Source organism: Nipponia nippon, unplaced genomic scaffold (genome assembly GCF_047370975.1).
Source record: "Nipponia nippon isolate SJK-2023a ecotype South Korea unplaced genomic scaffold, ASM4737097v1 scaffold_3, whole genome shotgun sequence".
Classification (NCBI taxonomy): Eukaryota; Metazoa; Chordata; class Aves; order Pelecaniformes; family Threskiornithidae; genus Nipponia; species Nipponia nippon.
The window spans coordinates 122470829-122489714 of NW_028262347.1; the positions used below are offsets into that span (position 1 = coordinate 122470829).

Genomic DNA, 18886 nt, shown 5'->3' on the forward strand with positions numbered 1-18886 from the left:
CATTAGTCATCTTAGCTGTGAGTTGAAATGTCATCTTTCATTTTTTCATGATTAAAACTAAAAATATGCATTTACCAACAGAATGTAGAATAGAAATAGCCTGTATCCACAGTGAGACCTAGGTGAATAGTACAGGATCATCTTTCCGAGAGTCATTCCTCCCCTGCTGGTACGTGAAAAACTAATCTTTGCCAATTTTAAATCTTTCCAAAGAATATGCCGCTAATCAGAAGCAACATTAAAATTTGCCTCCTCTGCATGGAGACAAACACATAGCTGTAAACACACCTCCATGCACAAGCAAGAAGACCCTCAAAGGCGTGCTGACCACTTCAGCAGAGATTGCCAAGCCAACCATCACACTCCAGCGCCCAACTCTGCTTATACCCCTTGCGATGAACAGCCCTCCATCTCTCGCAGCAGTACTGGCTGCCTGACACGAGGAAGCATCGCTGAGGGGGTGGGAGCGACTGCTCAAGCTTCAGAGTTTATTTGTGAGTGAGTCGTTGCCCTGCACAGGCTGGTCTGAGTGGCTGCCTAGCCCTCCTCCAGGTTGCACATCTGGGCTAAATACTTGACCTATATAGAGAGCCTGTGACAGGAAATACCTAAAATCAATCCAACTTGGTTTTAAAACCTTTTATAAAGTGTAAGTCTCAGTTTTATGGAGACCTGGTGTGTCTGCTCTAGCAGTGAGTTTAGACATTTATATGGTTTTTTTTCTAAAATCACATCTGTTGTTATTATTTCATATGAAATAATAAGAGGAATGAATAAAACCAAACACTTCTCATAAAGCATAGAAGTCACCGTAGTGCCTGGAGCTATTGCTCAGACAATGATTTCAGAAGAAAGTTGTGTGGTTACAATTAACCTGCACTCAAACTTTGTGCTCTTTCCTAACCCTGAAAAAGGAATCTGTTTGTATTTTCTAGAGCACAGTAAAAGAAAAAATAAGTTTAGTTGTCTTGTTTGCTTTTCACTTAATTATTGTTTTTGATGGACTTTTTTTTTAATTGTGTGGTTGATTCAAGTGCAGCTCTAAGACTGTACTAAAAAGTCAGAAGTGGCTAATACATTTAAAGTCTCAAACAGTGGAAAACTGTTGCAGTGTAGGGATGAAAAATTTGCCAAGTGCACATAGAAAATAACCAGAGGTTCTTTGGATACACCCCGAAGTCCTGAAAAGCAAAAGATTTAGGAACTCATATAAAAGATCTTTCTTCTTTCCTTTAAAGCACCCTACATCCAAGCTGTTGCACCCTTGAGAAGCACCCTGGAAGCAGAGCATTTAAGAGTTCAAAGCAAAAGGAAGTAAAACTTCAAGAAACAATTAAATCTCTAAGATTTGAGAAAATCAAATCCAGGCCTGGATTGAAACGTGACTACCCTCATTTAAAAATAAAAAAAAAAAAAAAGAAAGAAAAGAAAAAAAAAAAAGGGAAAAAAAGCAAAAAGAAAGGAAGAGCCTAAAGAGCAGAGGGGGGGAACTGCTGGCGTGCAAGGAGGGGTGCAGGAGGGATGCTTCCCCTGGGAGCAGGTCTATGACTGCTGTTTGGGCTCCCTGTGGGGACACAAACCCCAGGAGAGCACAGGAATCCCAGTGGAAAATTCACCATCGATAAAGAAACCTAAGAACAGAGCCCAGCTTGCACAGGCAATTAATTGTTCCCTAGAGTGATTTCTGAAAAAGGCATGATTTTTAAGGAGCTCAGAAAACACACATGCACTCTGCAGTCAGGCTCTCCCTTTCCCACATTTCACCAGCTGTGCTTCCCATGAGCTTTTGCTCAACTTCCCAAAGGATTTCAGTTTCCAGATGACTTTTTAGCTTTCAGATGTTCATTGTCAAAAAGGCAATGGCACATACCATAGTCTATCCATTTTACTTCCCCCTCTCTACCTGCCCTCAAGCTAGTCATGGAAAAACCAATTTAGAGAACTAAAAAAAATAATTAAAAAAAGAATGCCTCAAGACCAAGCAAGCACCAGGATTCTGCGGTTTTAAAAGCTCAGTTAATATCTTTTAAATTTTGAGCACTCAGCATTTTCATAAGCCCCTGAGCTTTCTGCCCACAGAAAGAGAAATGCTGAAAATACCGTGAGAAAGACATGGCTCTTGATTTTCTAATCTGATCGGAGGGAAGAACTGGAGGTTCAGCAGGGAAGCTCTTATGAAGCTCCAGCTCCATGTTACAGAGCGAAGGAGCTGAAACAGTTCAAGCAAGGTTCAGACACATATCTGAAAGCGTGGGCACCTCTCCAACTCAAATGACTGAGTGTTCAGAGGTCCTTCCTCCTTATTCCAGCTTCCTACGATCTTGCAGCTTTGTGCAGCCCACAAAAGATTCCCAAAATTCATTCTGTCTAAACATCTTTTCTGCTTTGTTTAACAATTTAGCCCTGGCCCAGCAAAGGCTTATAATCACAGGGTAAACATTTAGCACATAGGAGGTTTCACTGATTCAAAGCTAAGTGTGTCCGAAGCTCCAAATGATATGAAATGTGAGTTATTAGTGAGTTTAAAATTGCATACATGCATGTCTGCTTGCTCAAGTCTGAAAGCCCAAAGACCCAAACTGAAGGCAATGCACTTCCCAGCCTGTGTACCCCATGAGGACTTCTCAGGAAAGCATTCAAATAAACCCTAATTTATACTGCTTGCCCAGTGAGGTTTGACATCCTTTCCCTGGAGAATGGTGTTGTGCTAGCAATAGCCCGTGTTGGCACCAACAGAGCCCCTGTCTCCACTGCAAAATATGAATGTGCTAATGGGAAAAGTGCAGGCTATGATTTGAGACTTATCATTAACACAACTGCTGCCTTAGAGAGTCCATCCTCCTTCCCACTCGCAGGAGCTGGAAGTATTTAGTAAGCATAGGTATTCTGCACTTGAAAAGAGGTGGAATAGAGAAAGCTTCAAGGCAAGCTTCCCTGAGCATAAAAAAACGCCCATTTTTCAACTTGCTAATTGGGAGGAAAAAAATCTGATTCAGGATTAATGAACAGAAATATGGAATGGTTTTGCAGAGGAATAGTTCCGTGCTATTTTCTCTCCACTTTCTCAAAAAGCTCTGTGGCATTTTAGCTGCATAACTCCATACCTGCATTTTTTTATCATGTTTTGAAAAGTTTCCCATTCTATTCCTCTTGTAAGAGTGTAGGGGCTCTCACGCAATCCATCAGTAATGATTGCCATTTGACTAGCATTCAAGCATCAAAAAACCCCAAGTACATATTTGCTGTTTGCATATAAGCAATATCAAACAATTCAGATGTGTCTGCAATATTTTGTATTCCACATGCTACTAGCCCTCACCATGATTTGGATTATTTAGAAAGTAGACCTACCATACTTTTCCCTCCCCCTTTCATTTAATAGTTTTAAATAACAATAAATGCCTTCAGCTACTGGTTGGGAGCTTTACTCTTTGTTCATTGTGGACTTGAACTATTGCTTGCAGACAGACATCACCCTATTTTTTTTGTAGAAGTGTTTTCAGATCCTAAGCAAAAAGGAGCAGTTTTGCAGAAAAATTGGATCAGAAGTACATTACCTCTTGTGTTTTCTTCTCTTTTCAAATAAAGAGTTCAGTCATTCAGGCAGAGAGCAGATGCTGTATCTTGTGATTTCAGTGACCAGATACCTCAACCCTCACTCCTCCCGGGCTGCAAGTTTGGCAACTGAGGAATTTATCCATTTTCTTCTCTGAGCCTCATACATCCCACCCATCTCTGGGCATCTGCAGTACCTGGACTCACTTTGTCAGCATTTTCAAAGGTCTTTGGAAGAAGACTCATAGCTTTCTGCCTCTATATATGATCCCCCAATCATCTGTTCCACTACAAGATGGAAACAAGACTTTTTGGGGCTGCTTTTTGTCACTTACATACATCTAATGAAATACCTGATGCAAAGGAACTGGACCAGATATCAGACACTCATCTGAGGAGCCTGCAAGAGTTTTGGACTGCAGTCCTCTGCTGGGATCCAAAAGCATCCAGAGGAGCCTGAGGAAAAAAAAAATCTTCCAAAAGAGCTGTAAGCAATTTTTCTCTTTATCTTAACTGGGGTGGGTGCTGGACCCTTCTCACCTCGCCTCACCTTGCCTCTCCCCTCTATTCACCAGCAGGGTAAGAGCTATTGCCTCACCTTAGGGGAAGCCTCCTGGCCCAATGGCATGCACTGAAGACTGTGTACGTCCCCATGTTGTTGGGTGACCCACATCCTGGAGCAGATCTGAGTCCAAATTTACTATGGGAAATTCCAGCCTTCCCTCCAGCCATGTATATAGGCCATATATAACCCAGACATACTTTTGGCAGAGTTCTCAGTGGAATTTTTGCTTGGAATTTAAAGTGCGTAAAGAAAGTGTAGTTTAAATACTCTGTGGGATAAAACTGGGTCTGTCCTTTGGGGCAGGGTACTTGCCATCCAAATTGTGATGGCAAATATAATTCTAACTGTTTCTGAAATGTTTTCTGTGACTTCTCAGTACATAAGCAATTAAGGGGGAAAAGAGAAAAATCATGTTATCAAAGGATGAAGTTTTAAGTTCTCGTTTTAGGCAACCACATATGAAGGCTTTTTGGGTGAAATAGCAATTCCTGCACTAAGCCAACGACAAATCTTTAGGAGGGTTGAAATCCAGTCCTGTGTTCAGACATCTTCTGTCAGGTGTATGGGGCAAACCCATTACACTGTTGAAAATTATCTTGGGGAAAAAAGAATGCATTAAAGCCAAATCTGGCATAAAGGGTGGTCTTAATGGTGGTGGCAGGGAGTACTTACATCCAGATTTGAGATCAGCTCTTCTAAGATACTTTCAACTTTTCCTTTCATTTGACAGATGTTTTAGGAGGACCCTGACAGTAGAGAGGAGCCATAAACCTGTCACCATAAAACACTGTATGTCTGAAGAGGAGAGCATAAAAATACTCTAATTTCTGGGAAAGAATGAGAAAGATGGTTTTCAGTTACTCCCATTGCAAACACCACCGTCTCTCAGCACATACTCGGGCAGTTTGCAGTAAATCTTGGATATGTTAGAGGAAGGAGATACTTGGCCTCTCTCTGTACTCTCTTGTCAAACTTAACGCCCCTTGAAATGGGAGATGGTTTTGCTTTCTAAAGTTCATATGAGGAAACAGGTAAAAGGCAAATCTGGGGACAATGGAGACCACAGACCTCCTGAGCCCCTCCATAGGCCAAGGAAAACCCTGGAAGTCAAGCAGAGACATTTGGGGTTCCCCCTCAGGTTCCCTTTTAGGTCCCAGCCAGGAGGCTCAATGTTGTAGAGCCAAAAAGAAGGGAAATACCACAAAATCTACTAAATTTGCGATACGTGGGAGTGTGAGGAAGGAATCATCTACAGGAAGTGCTCAAGCACCATAATCTAAACAAACAAATTAGATTTAGGAAGCTCTGTTAGACATTGTCTGGATGAACTGTTGAGGTCCAAAAGAACAAGCTGAACACAAGACTCTGGTGCTTACGGCCAACTGACTCCCTTTATAGACTTTGGGACTTCAGCTTTGGGGCGTACCCAGTAGTGTCTCCTTCTGGATGGTGAAGATCTGTCTACCATGCACTAGGATTCAAAACTAAGCATTTGTCTGTCCGCATTTCCTGAACAGATCAGTACACTGCAAACATGTCCCACACTCCAGGCTCTGGGTGAAACATGGCCACCAGACATGGCGATAGAACAGGATGTTTCCCTTTATCTGACTTCAAACGATTGCCCAGATGGCTAAAGCACTCTCATTGCTGACGTGAACGCACATCTTGCAGGGAAAGTGGCTGAACATCAAGCTAGAGGCACACAGGTGCTCCCAGCCCACGCTGCAGGAGATGCTCCTCTTTTCATAAAGCTCAAAAGGAGCTGAATGGGGGCTGGAGAATGAAGATGAGCATGATTCTCCAACCTAAGGGCTAGGGGATGAGAAATCCTGCCCTGATGATTATTGTGATATTTGCATTAACTCCCCATGGATGAAATAATAGAGAAATATCAACTACAGTTTCAATCACCACTACCAAAATGATCGCTACCTGTGGCCATATGTCTAAGGACAGGAGTTTCCCTCTTAGATTTTAATCTGTTGTCTTGAGAACAAGACCACACCTCTTTCAAAACTTCTGTACTTTTAGAAGTTTATAAATATAAAAATGCACATAATCTTTTAATATCGACTTCATGAAAATTTAAGTCGCGTTGTTAGTCAAACTTGGTCCTTGGGAATCGTTGATTATAGCAGAATAACACTATTGCCAGGTACACACCTCACATAACACACAAGCAGCCCAAGTCTGACATATAGTCACACAAGAAGTCTGCCAGGCAATTCATGCTAATGAAAAAAAAAAGATAAAACCCCAAATAAATCTTTAAGTGATTAACCAAAAAAAAAGAGAGTTAAATTAACTGCCAGTACATGAGCTATGTTTAACTTTATATATACAACAACTTTTATTACATTGGACTGTTGGATGCAACAGCAAATTTACAAATACAGCATCCTGGTAATGCTTGTGTGAAAGCAGGATAGAACTGTATTATTTACTATTATTTACAGACCTGTACATTTACAGGGTTCCCATACTGTTAGTAACCACAAGTAAACAGAAGATTAATACTGTATCTGGGTGCTTTCACTACTAAATCAGATATTCAGTTTCACCCATGAGCAATAGTTACTGGAAGTCACTATGGTCTGCTGAAGCTTGCCAACTTCTTGGCGATTTTCTGCAATAGCAAACCCCAGTGGACCCAGTGTGATGCACCCCACACAGACCATGCAGTGCAGGTTTGGGGCTCACTCATGTGTCGGAATAGGAAATCTTTCACTCTTCCTAATCCACTAGTAAAATGTGTTCCTCCAACTCTGACATATTAGTAGTATCTCATATAGTTTTTTACAAGACATTCTTGTAAAATATACTTTACAGTGTATTGGGCCTGATTCCCATTTATAAGACAGCTCCTTTAAACACCTCTCCAGGATCAGAAAGTTGCTTTAAAACTTCTTTGTGTTTAGAACAATGATGTAGATCACTGTGGAAACAAGGAATGAAATATTTATCTTTCCTCATCTCCATTTAACCTATAATAACATGGTACAAATCCATGCTTGCCAATACAAGTATGTTACCCATCAGAAGGGAACTATTTTATGTCCAAAAGAGGACCTAGATATCTACCAGCAGGCTCACCAGACTATCCTTTGTAATTTAATTCAAACAGGGTTAGAGAGATTAACAGCTAAACCCAAGTACTCCAAAGATGCCTTAAATGATCCCCACATACTCCCTCTGATGTCTTCATAGGCACTCTGACTCTCAGAGTCACCATCTGGCATCTCTTCATTCCCACTCTTGTTTTTCTCACCTTTTTTTTTTTTTTTTGTTGCCATTTTTAGCTATGGGTAGAAAAGAGAAACAGTTTTCCTTTTACACCTGTCAAGTTGATTTAGCACTGCCTGGTGACTGCATGAAGAATAAAATGCCTTGCTCCTCTCTGACGGTGCTCCATCCCTTCCAGCATACAGCAGACACCCAGAGTACCCTGTTCTTCCCCACACTGGGATGATAAAACCACAGGGGAATGGAATCATAAATGTTCCTTTTGCTGTGCTACAAGGAAATTAGAAATGTGTTTGCATCAGAAGTAATGAATTAACATTGCAGTGTATTTCACTAAGGGCTTAATGTAGGTGGTTTTTGTTACTTGATGAGATGATACACAAAAAACCCACCGGACACCTTTGGAAGTCAACAGAAATAGCCAGAGCAAGGCTTCCAGAGGAGCTAGGAAGCCCCTGAAAAAGGTAGCTCTGGTGCTCAGTGATCAGCGATCAGCATCATCTGTGGCTCAGGAAAAGAAGTCCCCAGCAGGAAAATAATCAGACAGCAGCAGCATTAGATACCTGTCTTGGGGCTGGCCACAGTGTCCTCTAAATACCCTTATTCCATTGTCCGTGCGCTTTATTCTCGCCTGGGCATGGATAGTGTGTTAAGGCAGGTTACTGAGAAGCAACATCTACACTGGAGATGTAACTGCACAGATATGATGGCCATGACCATCCCTGAATGAAATCCCATGCAAAAATGAAGGAAACTCGAATGCTGTCTTTGATTCATGGCCTACTGAATTAAATAGGACCAAACTGTCTGTTAAGGTAGCTCCCAGGGACAGAAAGATTAAAGGCGATTGTCTTTTTCTAACATGAGTAATTATTCCTATCAATCACCTCTGTTTTCTCTCAGTGAATGCTTGTTTGAGCTGAGTAAAAGCCATGGAGTGTTTTGCATGTGTAACCACTGGATTTTAAAAGGCAAATAATTTCAGCTATCTCAGAGCTTTGCTTGTTCCCATTTTCCTTGAGTACCCAAAAATGTAGTGCTAAAGGAACATATTAATATGTTCATTTCAAAAAGCTTTGCTTTATAAAACAAGCAGTACCACAAGACACAACCACACCAGAGGCCTGACAAGAAGACCAGATCTGATGCATCCTTTGCATAAGAATAATACAAGCACAAGCAACCACTATGTGTGAATATGACAATCAAATCTCAGCTCTGTACCCAGACAACAAATGTTTTGGTAGTCTGCTTTTTACATAGGCAATGAATTGGCCAAGGCTCAAAAATCCCAGGAAGAAAAGGCTCAGATGTTGAAAATTCAAGAAATTGCTTCTTCTGCACTGTACCTTCCACTACTTCATCTTTTTGACAGATTCTAAGTTCACATAGCTGACAGAAGTCTTAATTCCAAAACCAAAAGAAATAAGTGAAATTTGATTGTGAACCATCAGATTGACCTGTCTAGCCAGCTCACTGAACAGAAAATAACATTAAAAACCAAGGATGAATTCAAATAATGAGTGACTCGTAATATGCTGGCATTTCAGGAACAAGTCTAGACTCAGGTTCATACTATAAAAATCTATTCAGTGAAACCATCCTTTTTTTTAAAGAGGTATTTTTCTCACCTTAAAAATTAGTTTGAATTCAGAGAAGACTGCTAGGAGAATTATCGTAGAAAACGTTTTTCTCTAGCATAATCAAATGTGTTTATTCTGACTTTTTTTTTTCTCATGTTGCATTATTCATTGAAGCCATGGGTAACGAAAGATGCTAATCAAAAAGGTTTGGCCAATTTTGAGGGCATTGCTCATTATTCATTCTTAGTCATCCTTTATCCTCTTTTGTTGTGACATTCTTTGAAGGATGGGCTTTTAAATGGAAAGGCTATGTTACATTTCATTATTCTACATATTTGCAGAAGTGCTAAGGAGAAAATAGAAGCTGGTAGATGAAAGAAAGCTCATTAAAAGCCACATGTTTTCATCTTTGCTTGTCACATCTGGCAATTAGGATGTGATACAGATCTATTAAAATTCATGGGATATGCACCTACGGCCAATGAGTTTGTTCTTAAAAGTTGGTAGTATAAGAAGTTTAAGCAAAAGCTTCAAAATGACAATCTACATTCTAGGTCACAGGAGTGCTTCGCTTTCTCTGGGCTTCTCAGGAATGGAAGCCAGCTACAAGATTTAAGAGAGAGTATGCCAACGGGCTAGAAAACAGCAGCGCTGGTAATTACCCAGCATATGGGTAATTCTGTGATTATTTCTTCTTAGTTCCTAGATGAGTAATGTATCACTGAATAGCCTTCGCTTACATACCAGCCCATGTACGCAGTCATCCCCCAACCTTCATTTTATCCTCTGATTCAGTTCCCTAACCCCATAGCCTTTTTCCTGTTCTCCGTGAATCTCTTCTGCATTTCCAGCTCTGCCCCATTTCCTTTCACAACTTCCCTCTAAGCTCCCCGGCATGCCGCTGAAAGCCATTGCTGGCTCTGCTCCCTGCCAGACCCATGCCAGTCGCCTGCCCCGTCTGGCTTTCAGCCCTTGCACTCCAAACAAAGGCACCTTGCCAATGTTTCTAACAACTTCTTCCTAGCCAGAGCTCTGAGGCATTAACCCACCTTCAACATGCCAGCAAAGTTCAACACTCTGGACTTCCAATGTCTTTGGGAAACGTTGACTTTGATGATTCCCTTTGCTCCTAGACTTCAAACTAACTCTCTAGGTATGCCTTCAGCTGGCCTATCTGTTTTCAGCCTCCCACCTTTCCATCTTTGCTCTAGCTAATCCCATCCAAACCCACAATTTTGGCAAGCCATGCTGATTCACAGACTACCTTTTCCTTCTATGTTTCCTTCTGTTCTAGCTGGAAACCTGGTGTATCTTGGTGACCTCTTCTTAAGTGCTTTCAGCTATCAGTTCAATGCCTTATACATCACTCTCTCCTATCTTCTTCCTAGCGAACAAATTCACCACTCAAATGCCAGTAACACCATAAACTTGTCATGTTTTTAACTTCGCACTCTCTTCAGGTCTTCATCACCATTTTACAACAAAATCTTTCCAGTTTTTCCTGAGTAACATCTCTATGATTCATCTTTTCCTCCTTATTCACTCATTGATCTCTCTCCAAGCCTTCATTATCTTAATCTTGATAAACGCCTCAATTAATGTACTATCAGTCTATTTTTATACATTCAAATTCTTTCCACAAGATAGTTTTCGTGGTTGCTTGCATTGGCCGTTTTATCCTCTTTAGCCCTCACTGACTCCTTCTCAGACACTTGATCCAATGAGATCCTGACCCATCCAAGAGATTCCTGTGCCCTACATAAATTAAAAAAAAACCCACAAACCAAAACCCTTAAGAATTACATTGTTGAACAGGTGGCAACATTACACAAAAATAAACAAATATGGGGCAAGTAAATAGTGATGCATCTGAAGAGTTCCATCAAGCCTGGGGAAAGCAACAGGTAAGACAAGACAAAGGAAATCATGACTACTACACAGACACATATGTTGGATCGCACAGAGATCAAACACCACAAGACCTGTGAAATACAAAATAAACGTGCACTAAAATCCTTTCTGAGAACTGCCATATAAATAAACATCACTCCTTTATTTTCTAAAGGCAGTCAGAATTGAGGTATGGCCAGAACAAGAACTACTGTAAAAAGTATAAGTTTTATAAATCAAAATAATTACAGATCTAATTGTGGCAGATTTGGGCGCAAAACGGTTGATGGTGGGAACTGTTCAGTCATGACCCAGAACAACATGCAACACTGAGCAGTGTTCGTGGGTACCTCAGCCCCATAAAGCTCTCGCTTAGCATTTGTAGGGGTCCGCCCACAGATGGTAGCTGAGACGGCATATATTAAACTCTGTTAAAGGCCTCATAAAAGAAAAACATTGACGTTAACAAGACTCTTTCCACTGATTTGAATGGGCTTTGGATAGAGGCCTAAACAAACAGGGATGGAATGAGAAAATGGAAATACGTATATACAGAAACCTGTCAATCCAACTGTTTACCTTCCAAGGATGACCTAGTACCACTTCATTTATGAGTCATTTAAAGGGCAAGGAGGCAGACTGATATTTTAAACTGTTATTATCTGAATTGAGTATTTGCAAATATTGATTCTAATAATACTTAAAAAAAACCAAAACAACATTGCAACTCCACTGACATCAATAGGATTTCTTTCTACATTAATATTTCACAAATTGAAAATATCTATATTCTCACCACCTTCAGTAATTAGCTTACATAAATCGAGTTCGTGTCATCTGTTATGTGCTGTGTCCTTCAGACTGCTATGTTTGATTTCAACTTTGATTCAAAGCTAGGGCTGATCAGTACCAGCTGCTCAGCCAAAGGGCAGATCACACGTTCCTGTTCCTCTGCTTTCTTCATCCCAGCTCCCAGCCAGACTGTTGTTTGTTACAATTAATTAATCCCGCATGCCTGGCTGCCAGCGAGCCTCACAAAAAGTAAATTTTTTTATTTACTGCATGTCCAATAGATTAATTCCAGGTCTGGAAATATTTATAAACACATAAATGTATACATATATACACAACACACATATTTACACAGCCAGATTTATAGTTACTATTCATGGATATCTGTTTGTCAACTGCTATTATTATTTCTAGCTGTCCTCTTAACAGACCAAATGTGAGAAATTATAGGTATGTATTATTTAGGCACCTCAGTGAGGGGCTAGATTTTCAGATCTTCATTTCAAACTGATCCCCGGTGACATGGTGACATGGCACTAAGCACTGAGGTCACTGCACTGGCAGGACCTGGCCCTTGCCTGCCTTTGGGAGAGGAGAAAGGAGAAGTTTCAAATAATACAGGCAGAACTTTTAACACTGTCTGCAGTTAAAATTGCCTGATACTTCCTGCTGAAACCCCCCTGTTTTCACTTACATCTTTAACGAATGGTAACCATTCTCTTTGCTGGGTGTTTGCCTTAGGGCTTATTATGGCTATTTCAGTTGAAATAGTTCAGCCGCTCCCAAGGAAATATACTGCATTTTCCCATATTAAAGTAAGTCTAACAGCCAGTTTGTTGAGTTGGTGTCAAGTCTCCATGTGCTGGAGCAAGGAGCGAAAGTTTGGTGGAGGGGATCAGTTGTTTGTTGTACACCTGGTTATTTTTTTAAAAGCTCATAAGCTTTAAAGCCTCTTATTGCACATGGCTGGTGAAAGCTTGGAGCTTGGTAGCTCAGCTGTGTCAAAAGAGTGTGTGCCTGCTGTGGAAGGAGGGACTGAATTATTTCCAGCTGGTTTTGGTGGTGCATCATGAGCCTCTCCCATGCTCCCCTTGACCTTGTGCTTGGCCATGCCAAGGAAGAGAAGGAGGCTGAGGAAGGACCTCACCTGACTGAATGCAGAAATAAAATGACTCCCTGGACTCGGAGAGTCAGGTAGGGTGGGAAGTAAAAAGCAGTAAATTAGAAGATGAATCTTGCACAAGTGAATTGGTTGGCACACAGTGGAGTATTTTCTGGAGAAGGTTTGAGGAGGTCTTTTTTTCCCTTTCTAATTCCATAATTTCCTGTATAGAAAAACAAAAGTGATTCATGGAATCATAGAATCATTTAGGTCAGAAAAGACCTGTACGATCATCAGGTCCAGGTGTTAACCCAGCACTGCCAATCCCACCACTAAACCATGTCCCTAAGCACCACATCTACAGCGCTTTGAAATACCTCCAGGGATGGGGGCTCAACCACTTCCCTGGGCAGCCTGTGCCAGTGCCCAACTACCCTTTCGGTTAAGAAATTTTTTCTAATATCCAATCTAAACCTCCCCTGGTGCAACTTGAGGCCATTTCCTCTTGTCCTGTTGCTTGTTACTTGGGAGAAGAGACCAACATCCAGTTGTAAAATTCCAGCTGTAAAATCAAACATTCTTAGGAAATGACCAAATTCAGACTGCCTGTAAGACCTCAGTATGCTCCCTGGTAGGTCAGCAGTGTAATATAGGCTGAAGTTTGTACTGCTGTCTCTGCAGTGCATAAACTAAACCAGGTTTGGAAGGGATGAGTGCTCCACAATGATGGAGGTAGTTATTGGTACGGCTGCTGCTTCTCTGCACCTGTAAGATGCTCAGTGCAGTGGGTGGGGAACGAGGAAGACGTTTGTCTGTAAAGATAAATGAACATTACCCTCACAGATTGGATGCTATTCTCATCGCTGTCCTGGTGCTCCATGTTTGGTGGAGTATGTATGAAGCCATGGTGCCGGGGAAATTGAGAAAAAGACAACAGGGAAGGTGAAAGTAGAGCTGAACTGCAGAACATCCCACTATGGGCTAGAAATCTGTATTGTCTCCAGCACACTGAACAAGAAAAAGCCTGGTACCTAATTAGGTAGCTTTAAAATCCATGTGTTGTCCATAGTTAGATAACAAACCTAATAAGCCAGGCAGTACTGCCTGCTTGGGAAGTTGCTGGCCCCTGATGGAGCCAAGGGCACAGATGTCTCGTGTCCCTGCTCCTCCGGACAAGGTATATTTGCTCTCATCTGTGATGTGAGCCTCGAGTTACACTGGCAATCCAGACTGCCTGTCCCACAAATGGTTTTCCAGATTTCAGAAATGGTATTTTCTTATCACTATTAATTATGATAAAAACTCGGATCTTTGCTAATCAAAGGCTAATTAATTTCTGTTACTGTTAATGTTAAATTGAAAATACTTTGTTTACTATCTGCTAGATGTAACTGGGAAAAGTTAATGTCACTCTACAACCTTTGATCCTCTTTTTTGCTGTATTGCAAATTTGTGCCATATGCTCTAGCTGTTAACATTAAAAGTTTCCTTCTGAAATAAAGAGGAGTTCAGCTGTAGGGGAGTGGGATTTGGCCCCAAATTTTACAACTCTAAAGTTCATCACACGGGCCAAACTCACTCCTAAGTGTCCCAAACCAGTAAAGGATCTACCATGCATTTGGGAAACAGAGAAAGAAATTACTCTTCTTTCAGGGTGGTACAATTAGCTCCTGATGGGAACAACTGGATGGCAAAAGTTGATCAAGTTTCTGAAAACTTTAATAATTGCATATTTTCATCCAATCAAATGCAGAAAATACAAAATGGAATTAAGGGTGGCCTTTTTGTTATAAGACATTTTTGTTGCTGTTTAATTTCTTTATTTTACAGGTCAATAATTAAATTGTTCTTGTTATGGATTAATCTTTTACAGGAAGATCTTTGTTTACATATCTTCCTCTGGAGGGCTTTAAAGTGAAATCTCAAATTCACAGATTTATAAGTAAAATTAATTCAGGAAGCTCTCTTAGATTAAAATGACAAGGGATAAAGAAAGGTGTCACCATATAAAGTCAGCTTTTACTACGGAATCTGTCCCGCTTCTTTTGCTTATAGAACAGCAGCTTTAAAAGCAAGCCAGTTGTCAAGTGTAATGAAGAAGGAAAAGTCCATATACTAGCTAGAGTGCAGCATAATGAATACATTACCACTCTGAAATCTCCTTACTTGATGAGGAAAGGGTTAAAAAGCCTACGAAAGCTCTGTAGATCTGTTCTGTGGGATATTAAAAATTAATGTGTTGTCATCATCACCACCACGAGCACATTTATGGTTATTATTACCAAGGCTGCCATTAACTGGATATTCGTTAATGCTAAAAGTCACAGTCAGCATGAGATTCAGCAGACTCCAAGTTCTGGAGGAGGAGGTGGAAAGTTACCTGGTGGAGTTTCAAGAACAGATTTTCCTTTTTTGTTGCTTTTCTTCGGTTTTAACTCTTTCTTTCTCGGTTTGAACCCTGGGTGCTCCTCTGTCTCTGCAGCGCGGATAGGTCCTTGCTCTCCAGGTTGCTCCGTGAAAGGAAAAAACTCTTCACCGGGATATGGAAAGGAATAATAATGATCCCTGTTGCTAATCTCCTGCAGGTAATAATCCTGATCGTCCATGGGTACAGCCCGGGACACATCCCCCAGCAATGCCAGCCCAAAGGCGCAGAGAGCGAAGCAGAGTTGAGAAGAACATGAGCCTTTCTTGCTAAGGGCAATCATTATCGTTTGCTTTTGCAAAAATCTCCTCTGCAAGTTCCAGAACTTTATTTGGAAACAGGGAAAACAGAGAGCCTTGGCAGCTGGCAATCCCCCCCCCCCCCCGGGAGAGGCAGAGGGCTAAAGGAGCCTGCCTGCGAAAAGTGCCTCTGCTTTGGGCTAGTTTTGCAAAAGTTGCGAGGAGCGCAGCGGGACGGAGGGCTGCGGAGGGAGGGGGCAGGACGGGGATGCATGTGATCGTCAGGCTCCCCAGCCAGCCAGACGGACAAGCGCTCCGCTCCGCTGGCGTTTGGCAGGTGGGATCTCCAGCGCGGTTAGCTTGCTGCTTTTCCTCTCCTGCCTTTCATTTTTTTGTCGTTGCTGCTTTCTTTCAAAAACCGAGTTACAAGACTGTTTCAGCTAAATCCGCTAACAGTTTCTTTAGTCTTCCCGCACGCAGCTAATCCAAGAGAGCATTTATTCAAAGAAAAGTAAACTTGGCAGCCAGCCTTTGCCTCCCAGCCTGCGTACAAAAGTGTTTCCCTCCCCCAGGAGATGCTGTGCAGATGCGGGTGGGCACACAGAGCCGGGAATGAACGCTGCCTGCATCTGGCAGGGTTCATCTGTCTGTACTTTGACCCTGGGCGTACGTGAAGACACGTGTGATGGGGGTCTATGGCAAATAATCCTCATCCCATATATGTTGTGCTATATTCCCTTTCATCGTATTATTTTTCTTTTTAGCTTTGACAAATGCAGGATCCCTCTCCAGCACCAATCTCAGCCTCCCTTGTTTATATTGGTTTATATATAGATAACTTATATTAGTTTATATATATAAAAAACTTATATGAGTTTATATGCATACCTTATATTAGTTTTTATATATATATAATTATATAAAACATATATATTTATATGCTTTATATATATGCTTTATGTATGTATATATGCTATATATAAATATATATGCTTATATATAACTACTATAACTCAACACATAGCATGTGCCAGTTTATAAGAGGCTTCTCCTAGGGTATATGGGAGCTCCCTGGACTCAACCCAACTGAAAACCAGGAAGGACATGTTTCATCAGTGGCCCTTTTTCTCACTCTTTTTGGAATGATCCTGACTTTTGTTCTCTCTGAAACATCTTCTAAACAGATTAGGATGTATTGTGCTAGCAGCTGCACACATGCAAGCCAGTGTCGTTAATGGAATCAATTTGTCTGAGAATAAAACCTTATCTTTCATCTTTTTCATACCTCTAAAATAACCTTCAGTGCTGAAGGAAATGTGCAGCAGTTGGCTTACATGAAATATGAATCCTTACTCCCGTGTTGAAAATACCGACTTATATTTTCATCATGTATATTGTATTTCTTGCCATTGTCCAGTCATCTAAGAGAAAGTATTACATCTGTTACCCCACTCTTTATTCTGCCTTTGCAATCGCATTTTGTGTGTGTTTCTCATAACTTTAATACTATAGTAAGCATAATTTCATATCTCAGTACCTGTATCTTTTGGTATATTTGGTTTCCAGACTGTTGGTGATCCAGTCCCGTATATTCAATGATCATCCTTGCTTCCTTAGTCACTATCTCAAAAGCAATTTAGGGATTCTATTTGTCCTTCCTTTTAGGCAAATTGAAATATGTTTTCAGTAGCAATTCTATTTTCATTCTTCAGCTGTACATTTTTTAAAATCTGAAAACTATTATTTTTTTCTATTTTAAATATAAGAATTTTCGTTTTCTAAAACTAGAATAAAAGATACTTTGCTTTTTCATTGCTTTACTGAATTAGAATTTTTTTTTTAAATCCTTTAATGGAAAACTGCTTCACATCAAACTTTTCAGATAGTTTTATCTGGAATAGATGGCTTTGTCACCTTTGGCACTGGGTATGCAGCGACGGCTGAAGTGTGGGAGCTAAGACGCACTGGATATGGTGTGTGACACAGACTGCTTGTTCTCTGTATGCAGTGGCAGGCTGGATATCCTGGATATCCCGTCTTAGCGATTTCACAGATGTTCTTGCTTTGTTTTCCCTTTCCAAAGTATCCAGTCCTCTCCTCCCTTGGTCCTGACTTCTGAGGGCAGAGCACAAGCTACAGAAAATGTGTATAATTTTGTTGCCATTTGCAGCACAGTCACTCTTTTGCAAATATTGTGGACATTCACATACCTAGAGAAGTAATAGAAAAATAGACTTTTCCATGACATCATTAATGACCTATTTTTTCGGTAACTGAAGGAGCTTTAGCTGCAAATTATTATTTAACCCATTGCAGTGGTCGGAGAAGGAAACATAGAAACAGTAGAGGATTTACATTTCCAAGCATAACAAAAAGTATTTTCATAAAATATAGAGTCAAGTGTACATTAATTAAAGATCTGAGGAACACAATTTGGGGGAATTTTACACTATTTGCTTTTGGCAACTTTACATGCGTACATTTCAATAATGTATGTATGTAAACATCATGTATTTTCTCTTCCGTACAATACCTTTTCTCTAAAGAGAGAACTGTGTGGGCTTTTAAAAAATTTATCTTATGTATTATAACAATGTGTCATATTAGATTTGGATGTCTTTAATAGGTGAGTGTGCATAGTAGCTGTACATATGTAGATGCATGATTATAGCTGCATAGAGTATAGCACCAAAATCTTCTCCTGCCAATGTCAGACCAGTACTTACATGTAAAATATACTTACATTTAAAAAAATACATTTAAGTGACACAAATATTCACCCAAATGTTACCCAGATCACCCATCACAGTACCTTATTATTCATATATCCAACAACTCATTTCTGTATGTTCATGTTGTTTAAGTGATGTGCTGGTGGTAAAATTAGGGGCCAAATCATGTGCCAGCAATGTTTCATCTCATTCTTTCATCTTGCCTCTAATAATTTCTGAATTTGCTGGCAGATTACAAGCAAATGCATCAAAGCAGTGAGGACTTCAGTGAAGTTTCCATGCACAGCAGTTAGATGACAGTCCCTGCAAGGGCCTCCCCACCAAGTGATCTGAGGCGAACCGCCACCACATGAGCTTGCACATTGCTGGAAACAGGAGAAGCCATGCCCGAGCGTTCCTCTGGGGACACCTGAGACAGAAGAGAAGCTTGGTGAGGAAATCATGGTCAGCCACGAGGACATACCCAGCAAGACACATCAAGAGACTGAAGGAGCAGCAGGTTTGCTTGCACACCTCCACTTCTGCAGGTAAGAACTTTGCAGAACTTCAGGCAGTGCCTTACCCACTCCTGCACCTCCTGCAGTCACCACAAATAACTCTCTCTTTTCGCTCCGTATGTACTTACCTTAAGAAAGATTTATTCACCCAAACACACCTATCAATATCTATTCCTGGGTCTTGACCTGTGTCACTAACCAGCTCCCCTATCTTTCTTTCTCTTGAATTTTAATGCTTTCTATGGGTGTGCGTATGGCTG

At 40.8% G+C, this 18886-nt stretch overlaps 1 protein-coding gene across 1 annotated transcript in view; it reads right to left on the minus strand.

Annotated features, from left to right (window-relative positions):
* The window catches only part of CPXM2 (carboxypeptidase X, M14 family member 2), a 78940-nt gene extending 63364 nt beyond the window's left edge, over nucleotides 1-15576 (minus strand). The window contains exon 1 of the mRNA XM_009475751.2: nucleotides 15114-15576. Within this exon, the coding sequence (XP_009474026.1) occupies nucleotides 15114-15441 (328 nt within the window). The 5' untranslated portion in view covers nucleotides 15442-15576. The remainder of the gene's footprint in view (nucleotides 1-15113) is intronic.
* Nucleotides 15577-18886: the final 3310 nt, after the last annotated feature.